This window comes from Primulina tabacum, chromosome 11, assembly GCF_025594145.1.
Source record: "Primulina tabacum isolate GXHZ01 chromosome 11, ASM2559414v2, whole genome shotgun sequence".
Lineage (NCBI taxonomy): Eukaryota > Viridiplantae > Streptophyta > Magnoliopsida > Lamiales > Gesneriaceae > Primulina > Primulina tabacum.
Genome location: NC_134560.1, coordinates 32,926,033 through 32,946,560, shown reverse-complemented (window position 1 = coordinate 32,946,560; position 20,528 = coordinate 32,926,033). Strand labels below are relative to the sequence as shown.

General features: G+C 36.7%; 2 protein-coding genes across 2 annotated transcripts; one reads left to right on the top strand and one right to left on the bottom strand.

Moving 5' to 3' along the window:
- Positions 1–305: 305 nt before the first annotated feature.
- On the top strand, positions 306–9,590 carry LOC142518397 (uncharacterized). The gene is made up of 4 exons (XM_075621185.1): positions 306–572; positions 673–728; positions 9,104–9,170; positions 9,265–9,590. Exons 1-4 carry the CDS (start codon positions 444–446, stop codon positions 9,343–9,345), a joined length of 333 nt encoding a protein of 110 aa, XP_075477300.1. The 5' UTR covers positions 306–443; the 3' UTR covers positions 9,346–9,590.
- A 712-nt stretch (positions 9,591–10,302) lies between these two features.
- On the bottom strand, positions 10,303–18,718 carry LOC142518396 (uncharacterized). Its single transcript, XM_075621184.1, has 13 exons — positions 17,853–18,718; positions 17,048–17,462; positions 16,302–16,974; positions 15,971–16,011; positions 12,341–12,409; positions 12,085–12,185; positions 11,873–11,951; positions 11,603–11,701; positions 11,461–11,529; positions 11,308–11,357; positions 11,124–11,205; positions 10,902–10,996; positions 10,303–10,766 (listed from the first exon to the last, which is right to left on the bottom strand). The coding sequence occupies exons 1-13, from the start codon at positions 18,275–18,277 to the stop codon at positions 10,649–10,651; spliced, it is 2,316 nt and encodes a 771-aa protein (XP_075477299.1). The 5' UTR covers positions 18,278–18,718; the 3' UTR covers positions 10,303–10,648.
- Between the last annotated feature and the right edge of the window lie 1,810 nt (positions 18,719–20,528).

Sequence of the window (20,528 nt, the reverse complement as noted above, 5' to 3'; positions counted from 1 at the left end):
TATTTTTTTTATAACTATATGGTTTAAAAAATATTTCGTAACATACACGCGGTGTACGTAATTATAAAAAAAAAATGAAATTAGTCAATTGATTTTATGAATTTAACAAGAATCACTAAAATTGAATGTCGAATCAAAATTACATGACCATAAATGATTCAACAAAAGTTATAAAATTAAAAATGTCACAACCAAATTCATACATACTTAAAATGGAAAGGTAATACATTTGTGAGTAAAATTTGAGGAGACTATTTGGTCGGATTATATCATATCAAAGCCCAATTTATAAGCCCAAAACATGAAAAATACTAGGGCACAGTTGTCTATTTTCATTATCCTTTTCACGTACGACTGCTCCCGCGATTGAATCACTGCTAACAAACACTCTTCTTGAAAATCCAAGCAAAAAGGTAAAGGGAAAAGGGAAAGGGAAAAGGGAAATGGAAGGACGAGATGAAGGAGTTGAGGTGGCGGTGGACTCGAAAGACATGCAGCAGCAGAGCAAAGCCTTCGACAAACTCACTGATCGAGTGGAGGATCGCCAGCTCGATTCTACACGAGTCCAGGAGGTCGATTCTCTCCGTTAAGCTCATTTATTGAATTGGATCGATCGTATTAGGTTATGGGTTTTTGGTATTGGTTTTATTTTTTGTGGGTTTTTGGTTTCAGGCAATGGCTTCAATCTATGCATCAAAAGAAGCCGACATTCAAGCAGCGAGATTGAGGTTCCTTATGAGCTTTCCTTTTTTGTTTTTCCATTTATATTTGAATATTGCTATCTGGTGAGTTGAAAATTTCAATAATTGCTGGTTCTTTATTATTAAAATCGAAATTTTCTATGTTGACGCAGAACCTTGATCGAAATTTTAGTGAAAAATAAATGTGCGGAAGATAATGCTTGGACATGTGAACCATGGAAGTTCTACATGCTTTGATATTTCTACTGAAAGATCTAAGTGGACATTGAATGATGAATTTGTTTGTAGTATGTATTTGTAACTCGTGGTAAGTCAGGTGGAGATCTATTTGTTACTAGGAGAGTCCAAATGCAAAAGGCTAGCCTTTTAGGTGTTAGAGCTCTGCAATCTTATTAGTCAATCCTTTGTTGTGAAGGTTGTGGGCTGGCATGCGTAGAGGTGAGCCTTATGTTGCTTGAAAAGATAAAGCCTTGTGTTCGGCTATTCAGTCGACAGCACAATAGTAGCCGGCAACAGGAGACCATTTTTGAAGAATATATTTGGGTTAGTTCTGACCGTGTTTTGTGAAACAATTCTAAAATCTATAATTTTGGTTAAAACCCCTGGAAGACGGGGTACAGTGAGATGGTACTTCTTTAGACCGTGAAACAATGATAGACTGTAAGGTTCATCTGGTTGTATTCAAGTTAGCTTTGGAGTAGTTTCTTTTTCATTTTTTTTTGGGTTTTTGGTGAAAAAAATTAATTTCTCAGACTTCAGCACGGGAATAAGAAATTACAACGATTGTTAACTGAAGAGGATAAAAAAAATTGACCTGATTTTAATTCTCTAGTGTTGTTTGTCGGGAAATCTTGTTTTCCGATGTATTGTAAAGATCAAGAGTGAAACAAATATACTAATCTGTTGCTTGGGCTTTTTATTGACCAAGCCCGAATTGGGGGTTTAGTCACAATTTTCAATTTGGTATTTTCTCCATACGATGTTGAACATGCTTGTTATTTTCAATATGGGTTTGGGTTGGGAGAAACATATAGTTGTCGAGATTGTTGTTCTATTTGGGTCAACTCGGGGTTGAAAGTTAGCAAAGGTTGTGTTGAAATCACAATTTTGGAGTTTGACAAATTGAACGATTAAAGACTATCGAACTGATCAACTCAACTGAACATATCGTAATTGAAATTACGTAACTGAAGTTATCCGAACTGATTATTAATGTGCTAGAAATCGAAGGCAACTGAACTGATAAAAGCTAACTGAAACTGTGTAGTTATCTGGACGATTAGTTAAGACTGATCAGTTACACAGTCAGTTCATTGAAAGGCTGCATAGTAAACTGGACTATCAGTTACACAGTCAGTTCATCAATCGGCTATGAAAGTCAACTGATAAATCAGCTTGACACGTCATCAGTTAAGGAGCATATCTATCAAGCGACAATTTGTACAAGAGCAGACTGCAACTTGTAGTGGGAACGCCGCATATCAGAACGCCACAGAGTACGATTGTTAGAAGAATGATGACATGTCTACTGAGGACAAATCAACGGATATAATTATTTGAACGCATTCAATATTACCGTTGGGAAGCAAAGCCTATAAATAGCCGAGAAAATCAGATGAGAAGAAGACTTTAGTGTGTACATTCATTCTTGAGTTAAACAGTTTTTAAAGATCAGTTACAAGAAGCTCACGCTTATAAGATATATTCATAGCTTCAAGGATATATTTTGAGCACCAACATAAGCATTCATTGTTATCTTATTCGATATTTTTAGATCAGTTGTGCTTAGCAAACATATCAGTTGCGTGCTTATAAAAGTTGTAAATATACTAAGAATTTCGGTTTTGCAGTGTTAAGTCCAAACTGAAGTGGGTTACTAGAGTTGCTGTAACTAATCAAAGTCTTTTAGTAAATATAACATCCTTGAGATAGAAGGGGTGACGTTGGAGCATTTGAAGTCTCCGAACATCCACAAATCTTTGTGTTCTTTATTGTCAAGTATACAATCTATTTTTCAGTTTGTTTCCGCACTTTACAGTTAACTGATCAACATTGACAACAAGATTATCGAATTCAGTTTTTCACCAAACTGATTGACTCTTTCGAAAAGATTGGAAAATAGTCAAGTGTTTATTCGACCCCCTTCTAAACACTTTCACTCACGCAACCGATCCTAACAAGTGGTATCAGAGCTTGAATCAATCAGGTTCGAGAATGCTTGGTTATTGCACCACAAATTCAAAAAGGATGTCGAAGCATGGTGGAATACAGGTAACATACAGGGGTGGGAGGGTTTCAAGTTCATGAGCAAACTCAAAGAAATAAAATCAAAAGTCAAAAAATGAACTTCGAGGTATTCGGTGATGTCAGTGTAAGAATTTCGGAGTTGCAAAACAAAATTTCACAATTGGATGCGAGAGAGCAGGGGGGAAATTCGTATCCCAACTTACAAGAGCACCGAAGAGAGGCAAAATGTGAGCTGGAAACTTTAAACATCCGAAAATTTCAAATGAAGAGTCAAAAAGCAAAAGTCAAATGGCTACAAGAAGGGGACCAAAACACTAAGTTTTTCCACACATTGTTGACCGGCCGAAGGAATAGAGCAATTATCGAAAAGATAGAATTAGAGGATGGGTCGTTGGTTTCAGAAGAAGATGCAATTGAGAACACCATTGTTGGTTTTTACAAAAATCTGTATAGGGCATCGGAAGGAGACGGGACGGGTATTGAGGGGTTGGAGTTGAGTCCATTAGATTCGGTAGATGCTGAACATTTGGAGGTTAACTTTTCAGAGGATGAGATCAAAGGAGCAGTGTTTGAATGCGATGGAAACAAAGCACCGGGCCCGGATGGTTTCACGTTGGCCTTTTATCAGAAAAATTGGGATACAATTAAATCGGATCTTTTCAAAGTGTTCGCTGAATTTTTTGAAGGAGGAATTGTCAATGCATCTACGAATGAAACATATATCTGCCTTATTCCAAAGCTACAAGAGGCAATGAAGATTAAAGATTTCCGGCCAATCAGTCTAACAACAAGTTTATACAAAATCTTGGCAAAAGTATTGACTAACAGATTAAAGGCAGTGATGAGTAACACAGTAGCGGAAAATCAGTGTGCATTCATAAAAGGAAGACATATAACGGATTGTTGTCTAATCGCAAACGAAGTTGTGGATGAGTATAGAAGGAAAAAGAAGAAAGGGTGGATTTTGAAAGTTGATTTGGAAAAAACTTACGACAATGTAGACTGGAGATTTGTTGATTTTGTTCTTACAAAGAAAGGCTTCGGAGAAAAGTGGAGGAAGTGGATTAAGGGATGTATCTCTAATGTTTCTTTCTCGATATTTATCAACGGAAGGCCGAGAGGGAAATTTAAAGGGGAAATGGGGCTCAGACAAGGAGACCCTTTATCTCCATTCCTGTTCAATCTGGTTATTGATGGTTTGGGGCGGTTGATCGACAAGGCCAAGCTGGAAAGTGTTGTAAGAGGACTTGTGATTGGGAGGGACAAAGTCGAAATTTCACACATACAGTTTGCCGATTACACGCTCTTCCTTGTCCAATCCGAAAGTCATTTGATGGAAGCTGTGAGATTATTGAAATTGTTTTGCATGAAATCGTGGCTCAAAATCAACTTCGAAAAAACCTCAGTACTAGGCTTGAACTACTCGGATGAAGAGGTAGATGAGGTGGCAAGAAATATTGGGTGCAAGAAAGAGCAATGGCCAATCAATTATCTTGGGGCACCTTTGGGAGGCAATCCAATGAAAATGGAATTCTGGGCACCCGTGATTTCCAGAATGTCAAAAAAATTGTCGAGTTGGAAAAAATCCTTCCTATCAAGAGATGGAAGGTTGACATTAATTAAATCGGTCTTAAGTGCCATGCCAACTTACTTCATGTACCTCTTCAAGGTACCTACTAGGGTGGCACAACTTATGGAAAAAATGATGCGGGACTTTTTGTGGGATGGACCCGATGGGGAGGTTCAATCCCATGTTGTCGGTTGGGAGCAAGTGTGCAAGCCGAAAGAGAGATGAGGACTTGGTTTGGGGAACATACGGATGAGAAACTTGGCGCTTTTAGGTAAATGGTGGTGGAGATGCGTGGTGGAACAGGAATCTTTGTGGAAAAAAGTCTTGGCAAGCATTTACGGGACTCAGGAAAATGGAAGCGATATAAAGTTGGTGAAGAACTCGACTTTTAGAAGCCCATGGAAGTTTATTTCTCGTTCTTACTCGACTTGTCGTCAGTTGATTGGCACGGTACTTAAGGAGGGTAATTTCTTACGTTTCTGGGAGGATAGGTGGGTGGGTGTGGTGTCCTTTAAAGAGTTGTTTCCTAATCTGTTTCGCATTTCTTTGTCGATTAACAAACCAATCAAACACTTCTATTATATTTTAGATTCTCAGGGTGTATCTAATATTCAATGGGATGTGAGGTTCAGAAGAGGGTTAAACGACGTAGAGTTGGGAGAGTTCACTGATCTTTTACGTGTCTTAGATTCAGTTAGGTTGAGCGTCGGGTTAGTGGACGTCCGGGTTTGGTTAGGAGATCCTTCTGGTGCTTTCTCTGTGTCATCTCTTTATAACTCTTTCTTTTCGAATAGTTCTATAGATGAGTTCCCATACTATTCTAATTTCTGGCAAATACCTGTACCACTAAAGGTAAAGGTGTTTTCTTGGATTGTGGCTTTGGGTAAATTGCAGACTTGTGATGCGGTGCAGAGACGAAGGCCTGGCTTTACATTATCACCACAGTGGTGTACTCTATGCAAGAAAGCTGAAGAAAACCAAGATCATATTTTAGTGTATTGTTCTTTTACGAATGGAATCTGGAACAAAGTCATGAACCACTTGGGATTCGAGTGGATTTTCCCAATGAGATCGAAAGAAATGTTCATCATGGAGTCAGGCTTCCTAAAGGGAAAGGGACTGCAGAAATTCTGGTACATAGTCGTACATTGCATCTTTTGGTCTATATGGTTGGAAAGAAACGGTAGAATCTTCAGGGATACAGAACAATCTTCGGAAGATTTATGGGAGACAATCAAATTTAGAGTGGCGACATGGACAATCAGTATACCACAATTTCAGCATATGTCGGTCTCGGACCTTGTTAGGGGTTGGAATTTTGTCTATTGCTAGTTGTGTTTTCATAGGTGATACAAGGACTCTGTTGTATGCGCATTAAGCCTATGTAATGTGGAACACTCATCCACTGCACTTGTAACATTTTTACCAATATATTTAATCATAGTTTCTGATCAAAAAAAAAAAAAAGCTTGAATCAATCTTGTTTTTAATACTTTCTATCTATACAATTTGATTACTATGTCGTCCTACAACAAAATTCCAATGTTTTCCAGAGAAGAATTTGATGATTGGAAGATAAGAATGCTGGCTCATTTAGCTGCACAAGACGATGATATGTGGTATGTCATAATTGACGGACCAATGAGAATATTGAAAGCAAATACTCATGTTGCCATAACTGATGGTACACCTCATCGCATCGACAAATCACGTGAAGAGTGGACAGCAGAAGATAAAAGAAAAGCCAATCTGGATAATGTGGCTAAAGACATTACAAGATTACTTTCAGCAAGATAAAGATGTGCAGAACAACAAAAGTGATCTGGTTACAAGATTATGGTTTCTCAGATGAGCTATGGATTTGAAATTCAAGTGGTTCAACCTTTTATGTTACAACCATTTTTTAGAAGATTTTGAAGCTATAAAACAAACTGGTGCATCAGGTAAATTAGTCCAACTCACCTTGTAGGTGTTACCACAACGATTGCCAGTTATAATGATCTCATCAGTTGAGTTCTTAACTGTGCACATGTGTTTGTTGAACTGAACTGAAAAATTATGGTCGCATAACTGACTGATGCTAATCAAGTTATATTTCAAATTATCAACCAGTAAGACATCATTAATAATAATGTTATTATGGATAAGCTTACCCTTTCCCACAGTTCTACCTTTAGAGTTGTCTACAAAGCTGATATTTGGATCAGAATATTTGATCAGTTGGGATAGCAAATCAACATCTCCTGTCATGTGTCGCGAGCATCCACTTTCCAAGTACCAAATTGATTATTTTGTTGTACCTGTCACCTGCAATCACACACAATAAATGATTTTGGTACACACATCTATTTGGGTCCTAAAATGATTAGTTCTTTAGGAACCTAGACTTGGATCAATCTAACTGGCTTTCCAGTTGATGTGTTCCAAATGGTTTTTCTCGACTTGTGTGTGTGGTTTGTGGTGTGTTGTATGCAGAAGAAACAATATGATTTTTAAACTTTTTCAACTGGTTGTTTTTTCGATATCTCTTCTGAAATGACTTACAGTTGTAATAATTGTAATAGTCATTCCTAGAGTGCTGATTTTTGTAGCTGAATCGTTTAGGTAACCAGCTTCGTGAATGAGCTGGACTCTCAGGGCTATATCCAATTTCAAACCGTTTAGCTTTAATCTTATGTTCAATCAGTTGGATAGTAGATTTACTTGGTTAAAGATTTCTTGTACCACGGTTGATTTCACAAAGTTAATGTATTTCCTTTTGTGCTCATTCAACTTTTGCCTTGTATCACTTGCAGAGGTTTCATCAATGCTATTAAAGCCCAAATCAGTTTTATTAGCAACTGATTTTTGTAAACTCTGCATTTCAGTCAGAGTAACTGGTGACTTGTTCCATGCTTGAATTAGATCAGTTTGTTTTGAAATTTTAGTATTTAAGTGTTGAATCAAGGATTGGTTCTCAATCATTTCAGATTTTTGCTTCGCAATCTCTCTTCTCAGACTCAACAATTTAACTGACTCATCAGTTTCAGTTTTGTTATCTTTTGGATCAGTTTGCTCAGCTTTGGCTTTTTCAAAAGAGCAAGCAATTTTGTGATACTCATTTACTATGTCATGCAGTGTGGAAATGAGTTCTTCAAGTGTAAAATCAGTAGAGTTGAACTCAAATATCTGTTCACTTGTTGACTCCAGTTCTGCATCATTTGCCATTAAACATTTAACTTCTTCTTCATCATCACTGGAGCTGCTCGAGCTATCAGCCTCGGACTCTTCACTGTCAGTCTCTGCCCATTTTAATTTGCTTTCTTCAGCTAGCAGTACTTTATGTCTCTTTTTGAATGACCTTTTGTCATTCCTACCTCTTCTTTTGTATTCAACTGATTTCTTCCCTTTTTTAGTTGAATGTTTACTGTGTCCTTCTTTGATTTAAGATAGTCAGCAATAAAATGTCATGGTTTGCCACAATAATAGCAAGAATTTGGTTATTCCTTAGAGTTGTTTTTCTGATATTGTCTCTGGAATGAACCTTGGTTTCTTCTCATGAATTTACCAAATTTCTTCACAAATAATGACATGGCATCGTTACTCAACTGATCTGCTGTTTTCTCAACTAAACCAGTTGGTTCCAGTTTGATAGCACTAAGGGCAGTTGTAACTGCTGGTGTAAAAGGTTCTCTTTCTCTTTTCTGCAGCTCGAACTCATAAGCTTTGAGATCATCAAATAAATCATGTAATTCAACCTTATTTAGGTCTTTTGACTATCTCATAGCCATGGTCTTGATATCTCATTCTTTGGGAAGACCTCTAACCACCTTTAGCACAACTTCTTTGTTTGAATATACTTTTCTAAGTACATTCAGTTAATTTATAATGCCGCTGACTCTTCCATCGTACTCATTCATGGACTCTTCAGTCTTCATTTTAATATTGTCAAACTTCTGAACAGCAACTGCGAGTTTATTTTATTTTGTCTACTTATTGCTCTCGCATAGCTGAATCAACTTCTCTCAGATCTCTTTTGCTGTTCTGCACATCTTTATCTTGCTGAAAGTAATCTTATCCAGAGTCTTGTACAGAATGTCTTTAGCCACATTATCCAGATTGGCTTTTCTTTTATCTTCTGCTGTCCACTCTTCACGTGGTTTGTCGATGTGATGAGGTCCACCATCAGTTATGGCAACAACAGTATTTGCTTTCAATATTCTCATTGGTCCGTTAGTTATGACGTATCACATATCATCGTCTTGTGAATGCTAAATGAGCCTGCATTCTTATCTTCCAACCATCAAATTCTTCTCTGGAAAACATTGAAATTTTGTTGGAGAACGACATGATAATCAGATTGTATAGATAGAAAATATTCAAAAAAAGATTGATTCAAGCTCTGATACCATTTGTTAGGATTGGTTGGGTGAGTGAAAGTGTTTAGAAGGGGGTTGAATAAATACCTTACTATTTTCCAACTGTTCCTAACATGTTGAATTATTATTTTTTTCTTTTCCATCTAAGCTTCAAATTCCGGTACTTGATCCCATGTTGCATATTGTTTGCGCGACCACCGTGAAAACTCTGTTGGGTTTTATGACAGGGAGAAAGAGTTGTCAGCTGTTAAGATCAATCCTGCTGATGTTGATATCATCGCGAACGAACTAGAGGTTAGTGTCTTGTTTATCATATATTTGTCACTTCATTCAAAGTTCAATATACGTTTCAAGCATAATTTGGGATTGTCTAAAATCTTGGGAACAGCTGGACAAGAAGGTTGCTGAAAGGACATTGCGGGAGCATAAAGGCGATGCTGTTGCTGCCATTAGATCCTTGCTTTATTGAGAACTCGTTGTCTGAAATATAGCAGAATTTTTTTTAAAATCTTTGAAATATTGTGTTCTTCATTCCAAAATGGGCTTGCTGCATTCCATACAGTATCACAGTATATAATTTACACGCATCCTTGTCCTTTAGGGGTGTGCGTGATTGGTAGCATATTGGTGATTAGTTTTCTGGTGATAGATGACTTGATACGGCTGGTATGGGTTATTGGTGGAATAATGCGATTTAATGATTTAAGGATTTAATTTGTTTGTTTTGTGTTATTGATAAAAGGATAATTCATACATTTTTATGTGAATGAACAGAATTACTCTTTTTTTAATATAAAAAAAAAAACACTTTGTAATTCAATAAATTGATCCTAAATTTGTTACACACAAAATAATTTCATTACCAAAATGTCCAGGGTGGTGTATCATTGTACCGAGAAAAATATATCGTATATTATATCAAAAATTATTATATTAAAAATATTCATATCAATATCGCATCGAAAAATTTGGTATGTATAATTAACATATCGAATATATCGAAATGTTATAATATAAATACCGAAAAAATATATTGTATTTTTTTAAAAAAAAATTAACTTTATTATTTAAAAATATTAAGATATTATTTCGTTGTTTTGATATATACGAAAATTTCAAATTTTATATCAAATATTTCAATAAATTCGATATTTTTCGATACTATAACATCGATATTTCAAAAATTCATTTTTTTTATACTCCTCAAAAAATCCATTCGTTTTTTTTTATACTCCTCAAAAAAGTCCAATAAATGGATGCATTTTGGGGTATTGCAATTGAAAAAAATTCACTATTAAAGCCGCACAACATGCATCATCATACCACGAATGACTCTCAACAAAAAACTGTTGCGAATAAAACAAAATCCTTTTCATTTACTTGCAACTTCCTTGGATGGAGTTTTTATCAAATTTACCCAAAAATCTAAAAGAGAAACACTTGAAACTATAACATAACCCCATTGCACCTGCCACAACGCATGGTGTTCCTCCCATGAAGACTCGCCCAAAATGACAAGAAAGTCACACATTCAAATGCTAACGTAATATCGATACAATTGGTAGTCAAAAGAAGATCGTTGAACCATACAGCACGCTTGATGTCTACAACAAAAAATGGCGTCTGGATACACTGGATGTGCACAATTTGCAGATGAGCTCTGGCTGTCGTCATACAGCCAAATACAGCCATGGACCTCACAAAAACATTGTTAACAAATCTGCTGCTGCTGCCGCCAATTGTATCATAAGAGCTCGGGGTCGAACACCGGTCTACAGATCTTTTTGGCTGGAATCTCCCGAAGCACCTCGAAACTGAATTGCGTATTGTCTCTGCACTTCTCTCAGCTGCTCCATTAATTCTTGGAAAGAGGGACGGAGTTGTGGTTCACTGAAAACACACCAGAACAGTCCGTTTGTTAGAAAAATTTATGGAACAAAAAGATATATTGATACAGAGGAGGATTAAAAAACTCTGAGGAGAACATCAGATTGTAAAGAATATATAAATATAATAAATATATACCTCAGCCAACAGGACTCAATAATGGATGCCCACTGCGGATCGACATCTGTTGGCATCTCTAGGCGTCGATTCATGAAGCCAACAGCCCCAATTACCTGCAAGAATCACTAAGAACTTAGCCTATGCCGAAGATACCCAAGAAGATTTGACCAATTCGAGTAGCACAAAAAAGTCCATTCCCCAATCTGACTTTTAAATAAGTTTTCCAGAAACAGACAGTACCTGCATCGAATTGAGATTCTCCCAAGGGATCTTTTGTGTGACAAGTTCCCATAGAATAACCCCATAGCTGTATACATCAGCCCTGATCAATACAAACAAGAAGCAACATGTTCAGAAACGAAGATTTTCGTGATTGTAAATCAGGCAAAAAACATATTCAATTATGGTATCCACTTGGCCATACTTCTCATCCGAAGGTTCGTTACGAAGAACTTCTGGAGCCATCCACTGAGGCTGCATTTCCATAAGTAGTTTGTCAACTTCATACATTCAAGATCACGAAGCACTTTGAAATGCAATAACATAACAGAAAGAGCCATAAGTTCCAGACAAGTACCGTTCCTTTCCCGGTTTTTGTTGTCAAATAGGTTTCATGCTTAAGACGTGACAAACCAAAGTCACCAACCTATTCAAAAATTCATATTCACATGAATCATTGAAAGGCTTGACAACGCATGAGAAGAGATGCAGAGACTTACCTTGACAGTCCAGTTCTTATCGACAAGAAGATTTGACGACTTCAAATCACGATGAATAATAGGTGGATTACAATGATTAAGATAATTCATACCACGTGCCTGCAAAAAGATGAACCCACAATGATAATTATGAATGCATTATATCTTACAAGTTTCTAGTCCTCCAAAAAAAGTTGAAATTTAACCATTCGCTAGCAGTCTAGCCGCAAAAGGGGAGAATAAATAGTGAAACAGCGCATTAGATATAACAATACAATGATCAGCACTTACTATATCCAAAGCCATGAAAATACGCCGTCTCCAGTCCAGTTTTGTAGCATTCCTCTGTAGTAAACGGAACAGACTCCCCCTAGATTAAACCAAGCATGTAAATTAAATCAGTGCTAAAGTGCTCATAGATTAATCAATGAAGGTGCCATAAAACCGTAAGGAATAAAATGAAGTGATGATGTAATAGAGTAAGATACATGCAGAGAGCACACCGTGGAAGAAACTCTGTGACAATGCAAAGCCGTTGAGGTGAAGCGACTGCACCCATAAAGAGCAGAATATTTGGATGACGGAGTCTTTTCATAAGAGATACCTTAAAAAACAAACAAAAAATCTTAAAATGGTTCATATTGACCTTGTAATATCCATTTTCAAGATTACATTGTTTATATCTCCAGGGATGTGGATGCACATATCAAATAAATATCACAAATCGTGGATCAAAACCTACAATAATTGCATGCCTACCTCCTGTCTGAAGGAAAATATCAAATCATCCGAATATTCTTGTCTGGAGAATACCTTGACAGCGACATCCTGCACAATGTATAATTTTGGTCTATTGTGAGATATGGGCGTTGTAACGTCCAGAAATTTGAACTACGTAACCTGAATGCATGCAATCTAGGGTTTTATTTAAAATATATGTTTAAAAGTTTTTATGCTTTTAATTCATGGTTATCGCATGGTTAGAGTTTATTACATGATTATTTTAAAGTTTCATACATTAGGGTTTTAAGTTGTATTTCGCGCTCGAACGAGAAAGAGAGACCGGGAACTATCATGAAAAAATATTTTTATTGAACGATTAATTTTAATTAATTAATTTGAAGTGTTTTAAGGGTATTTTTCGAAAATGTGCGTTTGTTGGGTATTTTTACTCGCCAAGTTATATTTTTACTGGTACGCAAATTTTAACAGTTCAGAGGACTTTCTGAGGGTTCGGGCAATATTTTCTAAAACGTATCAAAACGAAATATTTTTCGGGAGTGTTATTGGACTTGTTGGGTTTGTTTTAATTCTTAATGGTCTCAAAACCCTTTTTATTTTCTTAATTGAGGCCCATTAGTGCATTTTAATTAGGGATGTAATCGAGTCGAGCCGAGCCAAACTCTTGAATGTTTGAGCTTGGTTCGTTTATAATCGAGCCGAGCTCGAGCTTTATTTAACGAATATATGCATGGCTCACGAGCTTATTCAAGCCTTTATCGAGCCTAAACAAGTTTAATAAATATGAATTATACATTTAAATTTTCATTAAATTAATTAAAAAGTAAATTATATATTTAAAGAAAAATATATTATTTTTATTAAAATTTGTAAATTTATTATAATAAATAAATTTAATAGATTTTTCTATATATTTCATAAATAATATGCAAAATCAATAAATCAAATATCAAAACTATTATTTTTCATCTAAAAGATTACTCATGAACTTACCAACGAACATGTTCACGAGCTAACGAGCTGAATACTGTAAAGCTTGAGTTTGGTTTGTTTATCTTAACGAGTCTCATTAAACGAGCTCAAACGAGCTTTTATCGAATCGAGCTTCGAATAGCTCACGAACGGTTTGGTTCGTTTATATCCCTAATTTTAATTAACCTAAACTACACTTAAAATAAACCATAAACCTAATTAGCACTTAGAGACCGCCCACCCCATTATTCAGCAGCCTCCTTAACGTAAACAGCATCTTTTCCCCCTCCCTGCAGCAGCACACTTCGGCCATTGCTGCTTCTTCAAGAAAAGCTTCTCCCCGCCTCTCCGGTTCATGTTCCGTGCGTAGATATTCAAGCTTTTGATCATTTAATCGATAAGGCACGCATGTATCTTCGTTTTCTCCTCATTCACGCCATTATTATGCTGTAATATATGTAAATGCATGACAATCCTTTGATTTACCTTGTGTTCACGTTTATGATCAAGTTTGACATGATAGTTGCATCATTTCTTGACTCATTCTCATGTTTTATAGATTGTTGCAAGGGGCTGCCGATTTCTATGATTGCTAGGGGGCGTGTAGGCTGTGAAATGAGGAGACATGATGCTGGAGTCGAGATTGAATCGAGCCTGGGTGAGAAATCGATCGGATCTTTGGGATATAGAGTTATGTGGTCGGTTGAGTGAGTATTTGGGGAGGGCTCAGCCATGCAGGGGCGAACCAGGGTGTGGTTGCGAACCCTGGTGGGTCCAAGCCGTGGTCCAGGGAGGCCAAGCATGGGTAGGATCGAGTGTAAGGGAGATCGAAGAGGCTAGCCGCTAGTTGGGGTTAGGTGATTGTATTTCATGGCTTGTGATGAGTGGATCTCGTGCGCAGCGTGCATGGGGCTAGGGTCCTTGGTTAAGGTGGTCTAGGAGGGTCCAGTGGTGGGTTAGGAGTGAGTGGTTCGAGGCTGGTCCGAGTTGGGTGAGAACAGGATAGAAGATGGCTTCTTAGTGTTTAAGTCGCGCGGGGTTAGCGCCGCGGCGCTGCATTTCGAGCGCCACAGCGCCTGTGCTTTGCACCTGGCAGCGCTGCAGCGCTGATACCAGGCGCCTAGGCGCTAACCAAGCGCTGCAGCGCCTCCATATCAGCGCCTAGGCTCTAGTGCAGAGAGTAAGGGACTTTGGTTTAGCGATATTATCTTGATCGGGGCATCATTACGACGTTATGACCGAGTTCAATGAAGGTTAGGTTGGGTAGTTCAAGGCTTGATTAGGAATTGGGATTTAAGTCAGGATGCCTTCGGGTCGAAATTTAGAGGTACAAGGGTAAAATGGTCATTTGGGATTTCCAGGTGCAAAATGGTCATTTTGCACTTGAGTCGAGTTTTTAGTTCTGACAGTGCCCTGAGCACAAATTTATCATTTTTTAAAATGTTTATGTATCACGTATATGACTTTTTACGTAATTATGAAAAATACGTTGCATGCTTGATTTTAGAGAAAAATTACGTATATACATGATTTTGATAAGTGATAAAATGATGATGCTTTTAAAGGATGGGAGTTTGTTGTGACTAACGATATATGTATACGATGATGATGAGGCCTAGGCACAGTGAATTGGTAATACTGTCAATAATGTCCGACAGCCGCCGGGTATCACGGTTAGATGGATTAATAAAATAAAGCTGATACACTAGAGCTGATATGAAAATCACAACTACTGAACTGAATTCAACTAAAAGTAAATGTATAAGTATATGATGCTATGATGAGCTGTTTAGACACGCATGCTTTTACGACATATTTTCGTTCACGTTTTAGAGATCATGAAATGTATGTTATTACAGTACTTTTTACTGTTGCTTGCTACGTATATGTATTTGCTATTAACGGTACAGGTGTGTTGAATTTTTAGACTCACTAAGCGTGTTTGATGCAGGTGAGCATGTTGATGAGGAGGCTGGAGGTGCCGAATTCTGAGTAGGTAGGGCTGGATGTGCGCACATGACCGGAGGGCCGTATTTTCCGCACATCACGTTTTTATGATTTCATAGTGGACATGAACATTTTTATGTACTGGTTTCATCATGTTGATGATTATTAGGACTTTTACTTGTTTATTTTACGCAAACTTTTGGGATGGATGAGTTGGTTATTTTTAACTGTAGTGTTTTATTTGTTATTTAATTACGATTATTTTTAGATGGGTATTTTTTAGCAATGCCGCATGCATGCAAATTTTAAGAATTTCGAAAATAAGTTTGTCAAAATAAAAAATAAAAATTTCTAGTAGTATTTTAAGTAGTAGATGCTTCAGGCGTTTACTAGAACAGCAAGGAAATAAGTCAAGAAAAAATGCACCCTTAACATACATGCACAAACGCTTTGCTACTTTGAAACGTAAAACAAGAAACTAATATATGATTGCTCAAAATTAGCCGAGGTGATGACTCGAGCCACAACTGCAGCAGCGAGATTCTTTGGAATGCAAATAAAAAATAATTTCCAACTGAAGAAGGTACTATTCCAAGGATTTGAGAAAATTAGATGATTCAAAGAATAAAACTTCACTTCATGTGCTATAATATGGAAATTGGTGATGCTTAAATTGTAAAATTTTGGGGCTAGAGAAGAGATTTCTTAAAGAAGGGCCAAAGAACATACTGATCCAAACCACAGAGCATGATATACAGTTCCACAAGAACCTGGCAAAACAAATTGAATATGTAAGGGGTTCAAAAAGTTATTATTCCAAAACAAGAAACAACTGGTTATAGTAAACATCTGAAAAAATGTCAACTCATAAATATAAGCATATGTATAAGCAATATGTTTCAGACAAAAAAGTAGCAAAAATTTATCAGTGAACTTTCAAGCACTCCAAACTTTATATAAGTTTGCTTAAAATCACAGGTTCCTGGTGCATATAGAGAAGAAAACAAATGATGATTTAAAGAATAATGGTTGACACAATAAAACAATAAAATCCACTCACCTTGCCCGATCTGTTCTCCAAGAGTTAAGTCCTCCCACAAGATTTCATAATCCAAGCTGTCCGAATCCATATCCACTTTATTTACAGCACTGCTACTGGTACTTCCACAACTGCTTGCACTGCTGGTGCTGTTAACATTGGCCGAAGAGGACCAAGATCCATAAGCCTCATTGTTAGACATCCGATTGGTTTCCGTAACCTGAGTTTCTGATTTTGATGGGGAGACAGCACTCTTTGGCTGCCCCAACTCATTTACTTGATCATTGTTTAACCATGGCCAGCTAAAAAGGGGTGACTTTGATTCTGTTCCATCATGTTCATGTCCTTTCCATGGCCACGCCAAAGCTTTCTTACCTATCCAAGCCTCTGCCTTTGAGGTAAGCATCCTCGAAATATTTGGTTTCCCGTCACTCTCATCACCAGAATCACGAAATGGTTTAGTTGGGGAATGTTCCTCATGACTAACACCAGAAAACATGCCAAATGGAGAAAGATGTATATCTCCTCTAGGTGTACTAGCTCCACTTGATGCCGCATCCTCTCTATGGTCATATATATTTGCATCTGAGACACCATGGTCACTGTGATGACTATCGAAACCGCCACTTTCATGATCCAAATCGTTCTCTGCATTCCTCATTTTCGACTTAACCTTGTTGCTCACTTTGGAAGCCTATTGTAAGAGATGAAATTAGCAATTGCCGCATTAAAATTATTCATACAAGATATTAAATTAGATAGCCCACCAAATTTGATATTTTGGAGGCAATTGCCACTTGTAGAGGTTGCTGAGGATCAAGCCCAAGTGCCGCCGAAGCAATGCTTCTGGACCTGCCAAAACTTGAATCTGTATCCAAGTGTCTCTGCCCTGATGTCGTGGCCTTAGTTTCTTGAAAAGGTTTGGAATCACTAGATACACATATAATCCCAATCAAGGTACCATCATCAACATAGAAAGGGGTATTAGTTGCCACAACCAAAAATCTATCTCCTCTCTTTGTTCTAACTGGAAACTTCCCAGTCCAACTCTCTCCCATCATCACTCGATGGACAATGTTGCTAGCAACTGAAAAATCTTTAGGATCAGTTAATAGCTCAATGGCATCCTGCTCCAAAGCCTCCGAGGCAGAATATCCATAGAGATTTTCAGCACTTCTATTCCTGCAAATTGTAGAGAGAACATTACTCGAATGAAGTAGAGAATCAATCAGTGATTTCAATTTTAAGTTCAAAAAATATCAAACTTTAAGACATCCCCAGACCAATCAATTGGAATCCATTGATTTTTTCAATCTCTATTTTTTTAGATATATGATGTGGATTTACATTTACAATTAGGAGCTTAAATTAACAGACAAACACATAAGAATAAACAACTAGGTATCTATCCCCAACTATTGAACATGAAATGCATTACCAACACAGTTCCACAAATCCACATGATGGAATTCGCTCAAATATGATAACGGGCAGAAAAGTCAGTACTTGTCCAAAACTAGAAAGCAAAAACTGTCCAAAAGAAGAAAGTGCAGTTCAGTTTCCCCAACTAACCAGTAAATTATCCGACAATTTAGATCAAATATATGCACTGACTGCCCCATTGACTGCAATATATTCAAATACTGTTTATCTGTGAACTTAACTGCCGCCGGACCACCACCACTCCACGCTTCCTTATTCTCCCTCTGCAGCGGGGACGCATGACGAAACGATGCAGAACCCTTTTTCCACGCAGCTATTAGACCACCATCTCCGCCACCCGCCCTCCTCCGAGGGGTTCGCTGGGGGGAAACCGATTGAGCCCTGTGCTTTTGACGATAACCAGCGGCCATAATTTCAGCTGCGGATGAAGTGATGAGCTTAGACATCTCTTGCTGCAAGTGGGCATGTCCCAATTCTAATTCGTGAATCTTCTTCAGAAGCTCCTCACCTGGCGGCACCGCTGGCGCTGCTGACTGTGTTGCACTATTCTCCATCACCAGCAAATTTCTTGAGCCGCTCTCGAAATCAAATCATTCAACCGAAAAAACGTAAAAAAATCATCCTGATCACACTAATCCACCAAGGCCGAAACACACTTCAAAACTCAAATCTTAAAGCTACACGCCCGGATTAACAAGATTTCTTAAAACCCTTTAAAGGTCGAATCTTGAAAAACATGAAATGATCCAATGGTGACCCAATATCAGAATGGATTCTGCAATCTACAGGAAGTATACCTTCACACGGATCTTAGACCAAGATGACTAATCCTCTTTCCCTTTAAGGTTTTCTATGGATTTATAGATCTGAATTGTTATGTACTGATCTCTAATCAATGAAAGTTTAAATATAAAAAATATGTGATTTGGAGCTAAGAAAACAACTCTTTTGACGTTTTCCCTATTCCCTCTCCACCTTCAGATTTTTTTGATCATTTTCCCTAACATGCATACCTTTTCTTTTTTTCCTTTGTCTGCTTTCCGTAGCTCTGGCGTAGGAGTGGTTCACCGTCATACTCAAAGAACATCTCCATGGATGCGCGTGTAGTGAACGTGCTATGCTTGCCAATCGATTCCCGTATAGAGATTGACTGTCGTGGCTGTGAGCGACACGAAGAATTGTCGCGCGTAATGAAACATCATTGTTTTATAGACTATTTATTGGGCAATGATCTTAATTATCTTATTTAATAATGCAAAATGAAAAATGAACGTCGGTATTATCATTAAATCGATATTTACCACTATATTATTTTTATTCAATTTATTACGAGAATTTAATTAAAATAATTAATAATATGTATAAAAATTAATTTATAAATACTTGATATACCTACAATATCATAATATACATATTTTTCAATGGTTCACTTGGCACAAAAATTTTAATACTAAAAAAATTCAGCACAAACAAAATATAATATTAAACAGAGGCAATAATTTGGGTTGTCAGTTCAAAAAATATGTCAATTCGAACCCGAAACAATATGGCAACTCTAAACTCGAATCAACTCGATTTAATTTTTTTCATTGTTATTATTTAAAAAAATAATAAAATAAAATAATGAAAATTCAAAACATAAAAAAGTATAATCATAATAAAATATTGTAATGTAAAAACATGATAATAAATAATTTTTTATCAAAATATTATATATGTTTCATGTGTTTAAAAATTTAAATTTAGTAGTCCAAATGATTAATTACTCCAAAAATAAATTTAAAAAATTCAAATATTTACAAAATAAATAGTACAAGTTTAATTAAATTTATGATATTAACATATAATAAAAGATCTTCAAAAATAAATAATTAACTTAATTATTGCAAGATCAATTTATCGATTTTTTAATATTTTTTCAATTGTCAAATTGTTGGAACGTTATAAGTTTCAGAGTTTGACTATTAAATCTGCAAGAGAACTAAGAACCAAACTGATATGATGTTTTCAAGAAATCGTAACTTGAAGAAGATTTAAAACCGATGGCACAAAGTTCAGTAAACAAATTGCTAATAGCACTGAAGACTTCTCTTAACCGAACTGGAAAAATCTTTATCAAGTGAAGTATTCTAAACTGAAATGACATAAGTTAGAACGGATGATGTCCAGCTGAGCTGATATGTCGACCAGTTGACTCCTAATCAGTTAGCCACGTCAGAAATTGTAGTATCAGCCGACAGTTGACAGTTCGTACCAAAGCAGTACAGATGAAATAGAGTATAACAGTCTGATACTTCGTACCACTGTCAGATAAAGTCATCAACTTGAACTAAACGACGATTCAACGGATATTAGTTATTAAATAAATTCAATGTGACTGTTGGAATCGGAGACTATATATAGCTGATCGATTAAGTTGAAGAAGGTTGGTGAAAACATACTGGACAAATTATCTACAATCATCAATCAGTTACGATACATTTCTCGAGCATTTCTAAGTTTAAAAATCACATACTTAAGCTCTTATTTCATTATATTTGTTTGTAGCATTCATACTTGTAAGGTCCAAAATACGATAATATAATTCAACTGCATGCAAATCTTGGAAATATTAAAAGTATTTTCATTGTTGCATGTGGATGTATACGTATTTCTTGTTACTATGATTAAGGCTTTCTGAATCAATAGACTCACTAGGTGTGAATGATGTAGTTGTAAAGGGTTATGCCACCGCCAGTTCCAGAAAGCTCAGTCGTCAAGCCTCAAGTCTGTATGTTTAAATTGTTTAAATGATCTTAATGATGA

Bases quoted from the DNA above. Each gene is read 5' to 3' on its own strand.
- LOC142518397 (XM_075621185.1), top strand. From the start codon at position 444: ATGGAAGGACGAGATGAAGGAGTTGAGGTGGCGGTGGACTCGAAAGAC. The intron at 729-9,103 runs GTTCCTTATGAG...GTTTTATGACAG, and splicing joins ATTCAAGCAGCGAGATTGAG to GGAGAAAGAGTTGTCAGCTG. The intron at 9,171-9,264 runs GTTAGTGTCTTG...TCTTGGGAACAG, and splicing joins TCATCGCGAACGAACTAGAG to CTGGACAAGAAGGTTGCTGA.
- LOC142518396 (XM_075621184.1), bottom strand. From the start codon at position 18,277: ATGGAGAATAGTGCAACACAGTCAGCAGCGCCAGCGGTGCCGCCAGGT. The intron at 12,186-12,340 runs GTAGGCATGCAA...TTGTTTTTTAAG, and splicing joins TATTTTCCTTCAGACAGGAG to GTATCTCTTATGAAAAGACT. The intron at 11,206-11,307 runs GTATGGCCAAGT...TGTATTGATCAG, and splicing joins AACGAACCTTCGGATGAGAA to GGCTGATGTATACAGCTATG.